Source organism: Caretta caretta, chromosome 7, assembly GCF_965140235.1.
Source record: "Caretta caretta isolate rCarCar2 chromosome 7, rCarCar1.hap1, whole genome shotgun sequence".
NCBI classification, from domain to species: Eukaryota; Metazoa; Chordata; order Testudines; family Cheloniidae; genus Caretta; species Caretta caretta.
Genome location: NC_134212.1, coordinates 56,870,933 through 56,885,647, shown reverse-complemented (window position 1 = coordinate 56,885,647; position 14,715 = coordinate 56,870,933). Strand labels below are relative to the sequence as shown.

The 14,715-nt window shown below is 46.7% G+C and overlaps 1 protein-coding gene across 3 annotated transcripts in view; it reads right to left on the bottom strand.

Annotated features, from left to right (window-relative positions):
- Nucleotides 1–14,715, bottom strand: part of PIK3AP1 (phosphoinositide-3-kinase adaptor protein 1) — an 81,319-nt gene that overhangs the window by 18,780 nt on the left and 47,824 nt on the right. For all 3 annotated transcript variants that reach the window (XM_048858801.2, XM_075130718.1, XM_048858803.2), the window contains 4 exons: nt 12,718–12,860; nt 11,840–11,972; nt 8,834–9,030; nt 6,131–6,320 (listed from right to left, as the gene is read on the bottom strand). In XM_048858801.2, coding sequence (XP_048714758.1) covers nt 6,131–6,320; nt 8,834–9,030; nt 11,840–11,972; nt 12,718–12,860 — 663 coding nt within the window. The remainder of the gene's footprint in view (nt 1–6,130; nt 6,321–8,833; nt 9,031–11,839; nt 11,973–12,717; nt 12,861–14,715) is intronic.

Below are 14,715 nucleotides of genomic sequence, written 5' to 3'. Positions count from 1 at the left end.
CATGAAACAAGCCACTGATGTATGGATTTCGGAGTGGAGTAGACAGCATTGGGAGTGCAAAATTCCTTTCCTTCTCCGCATAGAAAACAAAGAGACAGCCTCATGTTCCCCTTTTTTGTCAGTGCTCTGCAAAATCATTAGACCAGCACAGTAAGAGGAAGTTGGGGAGTTTTCTATTGCGTAGCCAAATCTTTTCACCATGTAGTGTCAACTACCGGAGATAACTACTGCATAAGAAGGCTACTGCTTTTCTGGGTAAAATCGATCTATCTAGCCAATAAGTTGTCAATCGATTTCAGGCAGAGAAAATCTTATACTAAGGGATCACTGTTACACTTGGTTAGTGAGTGACCCATGGTAGAGACCAGATCTGTTTTATGGGGCATTAGCCAGGATTAGTTAACTCACTAATCTCACCAACTGCCTGTAGGGTATGTGTTCCGTTTATGGGGTGTTCTTTTTTTCCTTTCCCAGTAGAAGGCCAAGCTGATTTTGCCAAGGAAGAGTGAAAACTATAATGGGACCCCAAACTTTGCCCAGCTGAAAGCCACACTGGAAACTTGCCAGGAGTCAAAGGACAATACCTAATTGGTATGAAATACAGCAGCTTACAATATTAGACACTGCTGTACTGCAGACTCCAAATGGACAAAAATAAGAGACCAAGACACCAGAGGTAGGTTATCCTCGTGCACTGTCCCATATACCCGACTCCGTAGGAGGATGAACCATAAGTATAAATAAAATATCAAGTATGTGACATTACTCAGTGAAGTAGGCAAAGAGGTTAGTGACAGATCACAGGGAACTGCAGACACTGACTCGGTGGGAGAGAGATTAGCTTCCCGGATGTAGGCAGGATCTTGGGCTTGGCTGACAGGCAATTACCACATCATTGTCTCCTGGCACACAGATCTGCCTTGTATATAGATGACACCTATTAATGTCCTACCCATGTCCCCAGATCGAGCTGAAGCCTTGGACATCTCCCAGATGGATTATCTATTCCCCTTACCTCATCAGAAATGAGACTCTGGAGCAGGGATTAGGGGGAGAAGAGTCACCTACAAAGTCTGGGCCCCACAGCCACGTGCCCAGCAATAGTTTGCAAGTGACCCCAGGTTTGCTTGAGCTAGTCAGGGGACCTAGGGTGAAGGATCTTGTGGCGTGAAACCAGCAGGGAGAGGAGAAGCCATGCTGGAATCTCAGGTGTCATGCTAGGTAGGATTTAAGATAAAAGACAGCCCTCCGATTTCCCTTCCCACTCTGTGCAGCGACTGGAGACTTCATGTGGGTTAGCAGCTTCTCATTGAGCCAACAGAGCATTGGACCTTCTGGAAGTTCAGTCACTGCCCCTTGGTCTTAGAGACACCAACAATACACACAGGCTGCCTCAGTGCATGGCTGCACCTGCCTTTTATGTTAACCTGTAAAGAAACCCTTGCCCCCATCTCCATTAAGTCTTCAGAGCCACTTGTAATCAGCTATTACCGAGCGCACACACAAAGCCAGCTGTGTTCAGAGGTCAGTTCTCTATTACTTAACACAAAGACTTCAGTGTTTTGCCATAATCCCATCCCAGAATTTTAAAGCAGTAACATTTTGTGCACGATTCCGTTCGCTCACCTGAGGAAGACAAGAAGGCTGCAGTTCTGTGTTCTATCTACAGTCCATAGACACAGGTTAGAAAAACCTTGTCTATGCGGGGGATGGGGGAATGGGGATAACACAGCTCACTACCATGGGAAAAGACAATGTGAGCAGCTAACAAAATCCACTCTACTATCCACTCTTAGTAGGGAGTCAAGGGTTCTGAAACCTCGTTCTGCACTTCACAGCACAATCGTTTAAAAGCTGCTGTTCCATGAAACTCTGGCTCCATTAGTTCCTGCAGCTGGATGGTCTATGGTTAAGGTAACAGGGCTGGGAATCAGGCAGGTAATCTGGTGTCCCAGATCTTAGTCCAAAGTCACATGTACACAGCGGCAGAGGGGAAGTGACATGGTTGTTTCCCCATCTAAAATGGAGTTAATGTTTCTAAGGTGGCTGGAAGCAGGGGCACCAGAACAAGGGGGACCAGGGGGCCATGGCCCCTCCATTTTTTACCGGCCGTAAGGTCAAGTGACAGGGGAATGGTGCGGAGAGGAGTGAGTGGTGGGTGGGGCCCAGGGGAAGGGGTGGTGCAGGGGCAGAGTCTTGGGGGAAGGGGCAGAGCAAGGGCGGGACCTTGGGGGAAGGGGTAGGATCTCGGGGTGGATGGGTGACATGGGGGTGGGACCATAGTTCGGGCGCCTGTGGCCCCCCCACTTTTAAGGTGCTTTGGCTGCTCGTGGCCGGAAGATTGCAGTTTGTTAAATGCACTGAAGTCAGTGGACACCAGGCCCTAGAAAAGGGCAGAATGGTATTTGAGTAATTCCTAGAGGGGGAAAAGTCACAGCTGCAGACAGTAACGTTAAAACAATTTGTATAGTGGGGGTGCTGAAAGCCATTGAACCAAACTGTAAACTCTGTATATGATGGAAACCACTTCAAGCCAGGGGGTGCTCCCACACCCTCAGCACCCCTAGTTCCAGCATCCTTGGCTGCAGACAAAAATAGGTGTCATAATTAGCAAGTCAAAATGTGGGTCACAGAACTATCTAGCCGAGGAAGGAAATGCCTTCCCCTGGCTGGGAACAGAGTGAACAGGGTCAAGAAACACATAGCCTTGGAGGAGGGCAGAGGTTCCTCATAGCTTTCTCCTACAAGTAAATCATTGCTCTCCTTATTGGTTCAGAGACTGGATAAAAATCTGCACCTTCACACTCCAGTCAGTCGTTACTGAGCTGCATGTGCTAAGGCCTTAATACATGGAACCTTCTTCAGTATAAGAAACAGACCCGAACAGTGGCAATCTACAGACATGGGACATTGACCAGTTCCTTGACATTGTCTGGTACTTCACTGCATTACAGGATGTGTTCTGCTTCACACTTTAAGGAGACAGTTCCATTGTTCCCTCCATCAGGCTTCACTACATGCCCTTCCTAATCAGGCACATCAGACCCTACCCTCTGGCATCGTCTTAGGAAAAGCACATTCGATTCCAGGCACGGAAGTTTGCCCTGCACTTAGATCAAAAAGAACCCACTGGTTAAAGGTTAGTCAACCCCCAAGAGTTGGGAGGTGGAAGTTGGGAGGAAAGCTCTGGCACACACAGATTCATTCAAAAGGCCACATTTCCTAGTGATCCAGGGTTTGGAACTGAGCAGGAGAGGTTGGTGGAGGAAAAGAGTTCACAGTGGTTAAGACAAAATGGTCCCTTTGTCCACAATGCAGAAGTGAGGTGAAACGGATAACTCCCCCTTCATACTTCTTGGCTGCTGTTTGTAACATCCACCTGCAACCCACACAAACCTGCTGCAATTTCCTTATGCCTGGAATTTTCAAATACGTGTAAGGTCAAATGTAAGGTGTAATCAGAGGGGAATTCTACTGAAGGGGGAATACCTACAATTAATGGGATGAAATTAACTAAAGGACAATTTAGGCTCAATATCAAAAAAATTCTTAACAGCAAGAGCTATTTGGCTGTGTGCTAGTTTGTGAAGGGAAGTGGGTTTTGCGCATTTAGAATGACACTGGGGAAGTGACTGTAGGGAATAACCCTGCACTGGACAGGGCCGGGGACACAGAGTTCTGTACAGGAACAGTTCTTTCCTAGTTCTGTGGTTGTGTGGCCCATCTTAAAATTGAGCTTCATGGGACACTATCACACTGGTGTCTAAATCTGTCCTAATCCTGGCACAAGTATCACCTCTTCCTGGAACTGAACGGTTAGAGAAACTGTCAGACCCACAAAGTAAAAATTCCTTGCACAGAATCCATTTCCATAGGCCGAGAGAGAGAGAGAAAACCATTGAAAAGATGAAAGGGATCAAGACTAGAGACTGGCTGGGGGACTCAAGCACCAGTGTATAACCTGAAGCTATTTTTAACGCTTTGAAACTGACTACATTTCAAATAGCTTCTCATTCAGCTAGGTGACCCCTTGGTGCTTTCAAGCTTTCTCGGGTCAGTTCTCGAAGTGTGTGGCAAGAACTGTGGTCCAATCCTGCCAGGTGGCCATGTTGCTCATATGGTTGTGGCGTAGTATGTCCCTTGTTCAGAGAAGCCATTGGAGATACTAGAAATCAGTTCCAACCTGGAGGGAATGTGTGAACAAACATCATGTTTCACTTTTCTATGTAGTCTTTCATTTCCTCAGAGCTTTAACTAAGTGCTAAATCTTGAAATCTATAATCATTAAGTCAGTCCTAACCCAGGCAATACTCCCACCACTTTCAATCAGGGCTTATTTCAGACACCAGTCAAACATCTGCATGCTGAAATAACTGCATCAACACTAAGTTACACCACCAGTTGAGCTGTATCCGTCTCTACACCAATACAGTTACATGGGGGCAAAAACTGTTTAGGCCTAAGAATTTTCCCAGGTAAAGACTCCGTAAGGCCTTCAAAGATTTATTCTTTATACCACCACCAGCCCCGTGGTAGAAGGGGATAGCCATGTGGAGCACAGAAAGCACAACACAGCTCTGGACACAAGAGCAAACACACTGTTACAGAAAGTGCTCAAGGCTCTTTGTCCATGCAGACGGACCAAACCTCAGACTTAAAGAACAGCTCTGTTCTGCATAGTTTTTAAGATGTCACCCTCTTGTTCAGATCTGCTCCTTGTGTGAATTCAGAGCCAAGATTGCCCACTAGTGACAGAATTTTTTGTTCTTTACTTCTGCCAGCCCCTGCAGAGCCAATACAGCAGTGTGTAAGCTGGATTCAGTTCCCTTTTGTGCACCAAGAGAATCACTTCGTTCTAGTCCTTCAGATCTCTGCAAAGCCACCAAAGTCACTGGCCTTGTGCATGTGTCGCAAGAGCACAATGCGGCCTGCAGAACCTTTGCTACTGGTGAGGTTCAGAAAGCGCAGCCCGACTCAGACCCCAAGTTTGCAGTACTGGCAATCAGACCACTTTTACTCGTCAGCTGAGCACATTTGATCTGAAGTCGGAGAACACAGTACGAGGCCATTTTGAGAGCACAGCTACATTCTACATTCCAATTCAAAAGTCTCAGAGACTAAGTTATAGGAAACCCTACACCAAAAGAATTATTAGGTTACTGTAGAGTCCAGGCATTTCAACCCACTAAACTCAACTAGTTTTTCCTCTGATTTTTTTGCCCTGCCCACATTAAATACCTTACACAGAGATCCACCCATTCTCCATAGAACTATCCAAACCAACATCTAGAAACCAATTCTATGCAGACCACTTCTGAAACAGCACATGTTAGCCACAGCTCCCCAGCCCTCACTCAAGGACTAGGGACAATGGGATCTTTGTGGCTGAGGCATTCAATTGCTCCTGCTGCTTATTCTCCACCTGAAATCGTAACAACCTGGTTTTGTAGCAACATAACCATCTCCACAGCAACCAAATGAGACGTCACAAAGACGGGATTATGAATTCAGGTGAAGGATAAACAGCAGTGGCAATTGAACCCCTAAGCAACACAGATCTTGTTTTAGAGTGTCCTTCATATTCCTATGGGGGAGGGGAAGCAATCCAAGATATATTGTCTATAAGAAGAAGTGTTTCAGTAGGAGAAGTTTTCCCTGAAGCAATGAATTATTAAAGTGCCAACACGCTCCCTTCCCCTCCACTGACAGCTGACTTTCTCCCAAGCACTTAAACAAGAACAACCCACACTTTTTAGCTTGTCCTGCCTCCCTTCAAGTCACTACACTGGCTTCTCAGCTTCTACATCAGACTGAAGTTCCTTGTCCTTCCTTTTAGAGCTCAGCCCTACTGTACAGGAAGTGCCTTTTTACCATACTGCTTTCATGCAGAGCAAGATCTGCAGTCTAATGATGAAAGCGTTACTTCTTTTTATGCCTGTTATCTCAAAGCCAACAGTAGCCCAACCATCTTTTAGAGCTGCTGGTGTGGACAGAGCAGAAATGTTACAATCAAAACACAGTATAAATGCAGTCAGGGACCTGCCATGTGTAAACACTCGGCTTAACATAATAAGAGATTGAGTATTGACACGGTCTGCAACACTCCACACAACGTAAAGTCTATACATACACAGATCGTCTGAGGCATCCGGGGCAAAATTGGCCATGGATTCATAGAGCTCATCATCACAGCCAGGATTCAGGGAGCATTTCATCAGCAGGTCGGTGGAGAGGTGAGCCATGGACTCATAAACAGAGTCATCTTCCTCACCCTGCATCAGCTCCTCCTTAATGTGACTCTTCAGCATATCAGCAGTTTCCTGGAGGAGGGAGCGTAAGCAAAAGACTCAGGAAGGAGAGGATCAGGGAAATAAAGCTGCTCTTGCTGTGTGAGGTGCAGTGCATTAGCATGTTCTGATTTACTGGGTGCACGTGCATCCATCCAGTGTCCAGAGTTAGCGGATTGAATTACTGCCCATGCTCTAAGCAAGCAGAGAACTTAACTCTCCAGGGACATCAGTCTGGTACATTTCACCAGCACATCCATCCTCTGAGCCCACAACTGCATCTGCAGGTCTCCCCTTCTGGGAAGTCGGTGCCAATATCAGGATAAGTCTGCCACCCACTTGTAATGGAAAGAGCCTTCCGGTGTAAACCCATATCTAAGGCTGCATGGACCTTCGTCCTCATCGTAGCGGCACAGACCCGGGGCCTATGCTGCAGTGGATAGCCAGGTCTCTGAGAGGCCACCCAAGCTGTCTCTAATAGCACTAGCACCATCATGAGATCCTCCCTGGCCACCTGCCGTTGGGCTGGCTCTTCTGTGGAGCTGAAGGGGGTAGCTCAGTGGAGAAGCAAGCTCAGGTGCAGGAATCCAGCACCAGGAGGGGGACAGAAGGAGAGAGAACCCAATCCCCCCCAGATGCAGAACAGCCATTTACAGAGGAGGCAACATGGGAAAGTAGGAGAGCTGGCTTGACCCCCAAACCAGCAGCTGCCGCCACTACTGCATGGCATGGAGATTGCAGATTCCCCTGCCTAGCCCTGTGACGTATTAGTGATCAGGGGTGATGCTGTGTTTGCCTTTGGCGGCTATTCCGGGTACAGGCGAACACCCCTAGCCAGCGGGCACAACGTTTAAACAGTTGCTGCCCCTCTGCTAACTCCGCCTCAAGCCTCACATACTTGGAAGTGCCAGGACACATGCCAAGCTCATTCTAAGGTGGTGATGGCTCAACAGAAGCTGCCCTTGGAGACTTTAGCTGGAGATGCAGATCAAAGAAACAGTTCCTCGCCCCAAGCATTAGCAAGAAAGGGCCAGCCCCTGCTTCACTCTGGATTTAGTTTCCTCTTTTTTTGACAGCTGTACTAGAACATGTTCTGGCAGTGCACAGCCCGTCTACTCCGAGAGACCAACAGGAAACCTCACAGCTGATCATCGCTCGTGTAATACCAGCCACTTTCATTTCTCAGGGCAGTGGAATGCTTTATGCAGGTGCCGCGCTGGAGAGCAGCGCTAATTTTACAAGGCCTGCGCCAGTGAGGCAGAACGCTTCCCCAGCTGCTCTCCCCCTAACCCAGCACTGACTGTGCTCCAGGCCCAGCCACTAGCTCTCTGCCATACAGCTGGAAGGAGCCTTCTTTCCTCGCCTCCTCTGGCTATTGCCACAGTGGCTTTTTGGTTGTTAGCATCTGCGGCTCTCGCCCCCACCAGTGGCTGCACTAATGCAGACCACTGACTTGTGCTTACAGTAAGCGGGACATGGCGGATAGCGCATTGGGGTTGCTATTTCAAGCCTGACTAGCTCTCACACCACAACAGACGTGGGAGAAAAAGCTAGCACAGGCCAGGCCAGGCCTGTGACACTCATGATGTATTGATCAAAGAAAAGGGTTGGAGGTAGCTGGATTTTCTCAGCCTCCTGCACTTCTCCTGCACTTTAACGAAAGAGGCGATTCACAGGCTTGTAACTCCCCTGATTTCAGGGGAAGGCCACACAACCTGGCTAGTAGCTGCCCATCGGGAGCCTGCACAGTCCATTTTAGTCTGTCACTTGTCTTTGCGCAGAAAACCAGCACAAGACCTAAGCAGCACCCAAGTCTTCAAAACAAGGCTTCACCCCTACCGGGGAGGGTGAACATCCCTCCCCCTCCATCGTCTCATTAAGTCCCTCCATTTTCATACGTGTAGCCCCCAAGCTAACAAGTGCAAGGCCTTCTGCACAGAGATTTAAACCCCCAAGGCGTCACCCTTGTGCTTGCAAAGTGCTTGTCACGTTCAGAGCACTTCCCCTCAGCTCCTTTTCCTGCTGCTTTGAAGTGACAAAGTGCAAAGACTTTGAAGTGCAGGCAATCAGAGAGAGTCCTGGAGCCCCAGAACCACAGCACACTCTGAGTCAGTGCCATGGCACTTCGCTGGACAGAACAGGATTGAGGGGCTGCAGCTTTGGCAGCATTAGGGTTTATCTCAGAAGCTTCACACCAGGGATCGGATGCCATGGACGCATCGGTAGCAGCATGCTGGTCCCAAGGGTTGTGAGGGAAGGGGACCAGAAAGGCGTACTCTGTTTTTATCTCTTCTGCTCCTCTCTGAGAGCCCTCTGCCCATCTTCCCCAGTCTCCCATGCTGCACCCAGCTGCCAGCCCCACCTTACACCAGAGAGAGGCCATGGTATGCCAATTTCCCCACCCCCCTCCACAGCTTGACATCCCAGTGCACAGCACCGTCCTTGGTGACAGGCTACCAGCCTGATGGAGAGTGATCTGGGGCAGCTTTCACTGTGCAAAGTGAATGCCGTACAGCCCCCTCCGGCAGCACCTTGCTCCCTCTTACCACGTATTCGTCAATGAACTGCCGCAGGTCCTTAAAGCCATGGTTTTCAGCGATGTTGTTCGGGTAGTACCCATACTTGTTGGCTACACTGTAGGCCTGCAGGGCTCCCGGACAAGTGAGCAGCAGGGCCGTGAGGTTCTTCAGCCCGTATTTTGCAGCGAAGTGAAGCAGTGTCGGCAGCTCTTCATCCCTCTGATCTGAGAGAACAAAGGCTTTTAGAAATCAAGCTCCTCTTTGGCATCAACACACCCGGTGGGCAATGAATGCAGCGGCTAGTAAAGGGGGAGGCACACAAAAGCAGGACATTAAATAGCCCTGGAAGAGCTACACCACGTCAGAATGGAGCAGAACTCGGCCTGTAGGGCTGAGCCAGCCAGAGCCATCTAGGACATTCGGATGCCCAGTTCCCATTGGTTTTCCTGGGAGTTTGGCATCCAAATCCCTTCAGGCATTTCAAAGCTGCAACTTAGCCGTGAAAATCTGAGCTTCAAAGACACTTAAATCTTCTCATGAAAAATGCTGCAGGAGGGCACACCTGCCTGGCACATCTGCCTGGCACACTGGGGCACCGCTGGCGGTGCATTTGGCTCCATCTCTGGATCAGCTGGAAGGTCAGGGAGAAGAGAGTGAAAAAGGGAAAAGCTGTTCTCTGGCGAATGCATCAGCATCATGAGGTAGGGCAGCACATCAGGTGTTGGGGGGCAGGGTAGTGAACCCTCAAGAAACTAGATGGCAGAGTTAGCCACGAACAAGGCGCATTCTCACTAAACAGCGGTAGACGCATGACGTTGTGGTGAAGAAGCACGTGGCTAATTTCAGCCTCAGCCAGGTTCGTAAACACGCCTACCAGAATGCTTGTGCATTTGCTAGTTCCATGCCAAGGTGCACACTTTGCTCAGGAATACTGGCACAGCAGACATGCACAGCCCATGTCAGGCACTGCCCAGGACAGAGGTTGAGGAAGGCTTCGTCCGGCATGGGGGAGAAGGGAGCTGCCTGATTTACAGGGGCTCTTTCTGGATATTCAAGGAGCAGCACTGTTCAGTCAACCCCAGCTGGGTGTCAGCAAAGTGAGGATAAGAAGATTAAACAAAGAGGCAGGAAATACAGAAGAGGGATAGGGGAAAATATTGCCAAAAAAGGGGTCCTGGGGTGCTGGCCAAGATCCCCAAAAGCCATGTGCTAATCCCGGGGAATTCAACAGCACTCTGACCACAACAACAAGCTACCGTATCTGGAAAGGCTGCTCTGATCCAGGCATTTAAAATCAAATCGCCCTCTACCAAACTGGGCCTGTTTTCAGACACATTGTCGTGTCCCACTGCTGAGGCTGTAAGTGCTACCAGGCAGGTCCTGAGGCATGTGGTCAAGGTGGTCTTCACTGCACGCATTACTTTTACAAAAACGGACGGCCAAGACTTTCAGGAGTGACAAGTGATTTTGGACCCTGGGCCTCCCAATTTATCCTAATTGTGAGCTCAACAGGAACAAGGAAGTGAAAGTTCATAAGCTGTCAAAATCACCTAGAATAACCAATGGTGATGGGAACAGGTACAAAAAGGAGACTGAATTAGTCCAAACATAAAGGCCTCCTGATACAATTCAAGGACATGCGTTAAGAACATGCCTGGTAAACAAGAGGGACTGAGGACCAAAAATGAATAAACCAAAATGGGTATGTTGATATTAAGCCTAACTGAGAGAGAAAATAAAGAGGGGATGGGCTATTGCACCCGGCACTCCCTTTTGGGGTCATTAAGAAAGAGACTTTGGGGAGAAAAATTGGCTACTGGAGCAAGTTTCACCATCATGGCTGCCACTTCCAACATCTCCTGGGTCCTTTTTCATCCTAAACTTGAGGGATGTCTGACCAGACTGGGCCAGAGAGAGGGACCCAAATGACATCACCACCCTACCAGCTCCAGCTGAATGCCAACCACCACCAGGATGCAAGACGTGTCTTGCCCCTCCCCACCTTGGTGTGTTCTTTTCCTTCCCTGCCTTACCTCTTCTCTTTCCCACCTCCTTTTTCCTTCTGTCTAAGAACAGTCCAGCTTAGCCAGCAAAGACTGTATATTTTCCAACACTGCTATAAGCCTGTCACTGGAAAGACAGCTAAAGGCTATGCCCTACACAGCCCAGTACTGGAACAAGTTTGCCAGTCTCGCAGTGGCTGATCAGACCGTGTGTCATGCCTGTGTTTTTCCCACAGCAGGGCTGCAAGTGAGAGTCAGCATCAGAAAGAAGCTGCATTTTCTCTCTTTGCTGCTCTTTCCTCTCCCCTGGTGTCTGTGTTTATCTCGACTTGTCTTCTAAGAAATGGGATCAGACTTTAACAAGTACAGCACCAATGACAGCTCCAGTCAAGCTTAACTCATTTCTTTTCTTTCCCCCGCAAAAGGACAGTTATTACCAAATACCAACTAAATGACTGTCAAATGTGGGGTGGAGGAGGGGTGTCCTTCTAAAAACTCTCTCCAGCTAAAGGAAAGGGAACAAGGGATGTTGTTAAAATGAAAACTGTATTTAATACCCTACATTTCAAATGCTTTAACTGTTTTTCCTTCTTTTCTGTATCTTTCAATAAAGAGTTTAATGGGGATTTTTTTGGCTGAGGTCTCTAGATACCAAACCTTGTTTAATGTTCTACAGTGACTGGATTATGTTAACTCCTTTGTCTCTTTGGGCCCCTTCATTCCATCTAAATTAATACAACAGCATTCAGTTTAACACCTTGAAAGGGAGCTCATTTTCAGAGAGCAGGGGCTCAATTTTCTTTTAAAGATGGCTCATGTTGGGTACCTAAGATCACTAGGCACTTTTGAAAATCTTGGCCATAGATTATTGTCCATCCTGCCCCAGGCCTGCCAAAGTAATGGCTCTTTCCTCCATTCTTTATGTGTTAAAACCCTGTCGTTCCATTTCACACAGTGCTGCAGGCAACTCATTTTACAGCCATTGATTACAAGCAGAGAGTTGTAACAAGGACGTTTTTTAAACACTTACTTGTATTCATATCTTCTTCCTCCAGCTGGTTGATTCCAAACAGGTGCAATCCACTTGCAGGAATGTTGTTCTTCAATGACTCGGTCAACAGTTTGTCCAGAGCTTCTATGTTATATGGTACTATTTTAAAGGCCTGAACACAAGTGAAAAGTAATTTATCTTGGGGGCGTTTTCAGGCCAGACATTCAGTTCAGTTTGGATATATAAAGTAGGTTAAAAACAAAAAACTAAGTCAAGAGAAGAGAATGCTAAACACTCAAAGACCAGAAGGGCCAAAGTTAAGGTCATACATGCAATTTTAACTGCTTCCTGGTGCACATTCATGATACTGTATTCAGTTACATGATCAGGTGCTACTATTTTCAGTGACTGAGTATGCAGGTTGGAAAGCACAGTGAGTGAGCCTGGAATGCAAAGATTAAGTCGTTTCTTAAAACAGGAGTGAAAAATGAAGGAGTTACTTTACTTTCTGCAATGCACTCAACTAGCCTTGTCAGTTTCTCTTGTTGCACTAGGCTTTTATGTTTAGCTTTCCAAATGATTTGTTATTTCTTGAAGACTTATTCCAGGTTCTGTAAAACCCAGTTTCTCAAGTTAGCAAAGTCTAAATTGGGGGGTTAAATTACTGCATTTTCCTTGCGCTGCCAATAAATCTAGGAGTTACCATAGCTCCTCAAAGGGAGAGAGCACACTCTGCTTTCTGCAGATGGGAAACATCTGCTAGACCTAATTAATATTGACTGCAAGAAGACAATTAGCTTACATTTCTATCCTGCTGGTGAGCTCTTTCCTTCCGAGTGCTTTGGAAATCTTCTTTGCTCACCTCCTGCCCCAGAAAGGGCTGATTTCAAAAGCTGCCTTTTGTCCATTGTCATTACCTGGCACATGAACTCCACTGGATTAGCTGCATTGGCCAACAAGTTGCCGATCTCTTCCATGTCAGCGTAATAGCTGATGTTCGCTTCGCCCACCATCAAGTCACCTGAATATATCCGCAGAGATGCTGCTCCAGAAGTTAAGTCTTTCAAAGGAAAGGAAAACAATCCCCAGTAAGACCAGGCAATGAGCGTGAGCACCCAGAAGTAGCACTGACATTAGGAGGGGTTTCCACTTCACTCCATCAGCCAAAGCTTTTCAATTGGTGGGTGAATCTGGCATGCGTCAGTAGGGTTGCCAATTTTGGTTGGACGCATTCCTGGAGGTTTCATCACGTGACATCATCTTTAATTAAAGATTAATCTTTAATTTCTGGAGACTCCAGGACAATCCTGGAGGGTTGGCAACCCTATGCATCACAGAGGGCATACAGGTTGCTTTGAGCATCCTGAAGGAAGGTGCTGCAGAGCTTTCTTCTTCACAGCTATGTCAATGCACCTCACTCCTGACTGGCAGCATTCCCTGCTCATTCTAATCCAGCCTACCCAATGCTAACACACAGCTATGTCAATGCACCTCAACCCTGAGGTAGAGCACCTCTTGCCACCCCAGTCTTGGGGCTCTCTGGAACAGATTCCAACCCAAACCACTGTATATCTACAACTCACTGTAGATTTTGCATCCCCATCAACTGAACTGGAGTTGAGTGAAATTCAATGAAGGTTAAGTGCAGTTCAGCCCTGCAACTTTAATCAGACTCAGGTTTAGTCTCCTATATACCTCTGACCTTATACCCTTCCTGATGTGTAACTCAACGTACAACTGGTGGATCAGCTTTTTTCTTCTGACACACTACATCAGACATTTTGAGCCACAACCTGGTCAGGGTTGAACATTAATTCCTGTATACCCCTTTGTTTGTAACAAGTCAGAATGCCACCTGGACTAGAAGTGTTACTCTGTCACATACATAGGAAATGTAAAGCTTATTTCACTTAGTATTAGAGACAGCAAGCTCAACATGCTTTTTAATTCAATAAGCTGGAGGAAAGGGAGGTACATTTATAAAGCCAGAGTGGTGGATTCTCCATCACTGACCATTTTTAAATCAAGATTGGATGTTTTCTCACAGATCTGCTCTAGGAATTGTTTGGGGGAAGTTCTCTGGCGGGTGCTGTACAGAAGGTCAGACTAGATGATCATATTGGTTGGTCCCTCTGGCCTTAGAGTCTATGTATAAATAGGTTTCCAAATGTGTATTTAATAGGCCTGTTGATTAATCGCAGTTAACTCACGCGATTAACTCAAAAAAATTAATCGTGATTAATCGCAGTTTTAATCGCCCTGTTAAACAACAGAATATAAATTGTAATTTATTAAATATTTTGGATGTTTTTCTACATTTTCATATACATTGTATTCTGTGTTGTAATTGAAATGGAAGTGTATATTATTTTTATTACAAATATTTGCCCGTAAAAATGATAAAAGAAATAGTATTTTTCAGTTCACCTCATACAAGTACTGTAGAGCAATCTCTGTCATGAAAGTGCAACTTACAAGTGTAGATTTTTGCTGTTACATTACTGAACTCAAAAACAAAATAATATAAAACTTCAGCGCCTACAAGTCCACTCAGTCCTCCTTCTTGTTCAGCCAATCGTTAAGACAAACACATTTGTTTACATTTACATCAGATAATGCTGCCCTCTTCTTATTTACAATGTCACCAGAAAGTGAGAACAGGCATTTGCATGGCACTTTTGTAGCTGGCATTGCAAGGTATTTATGTGCCAGATATGCTAAACATTCATAGACCACTTCATGCTTCAGCCACCATTCCAGAGGACATGCTTCCACGCTGATGATGCTCGTTAAAAAAATAATGCATTAATTAAATTTGTGACTGAACTCCTTAGGGGAGAATTGTATGTCCCCTGCTCTGTTTTACCTGTATTCTGCCATATATTTCTTGTTATAGCAGTCTCAGATGATGACCC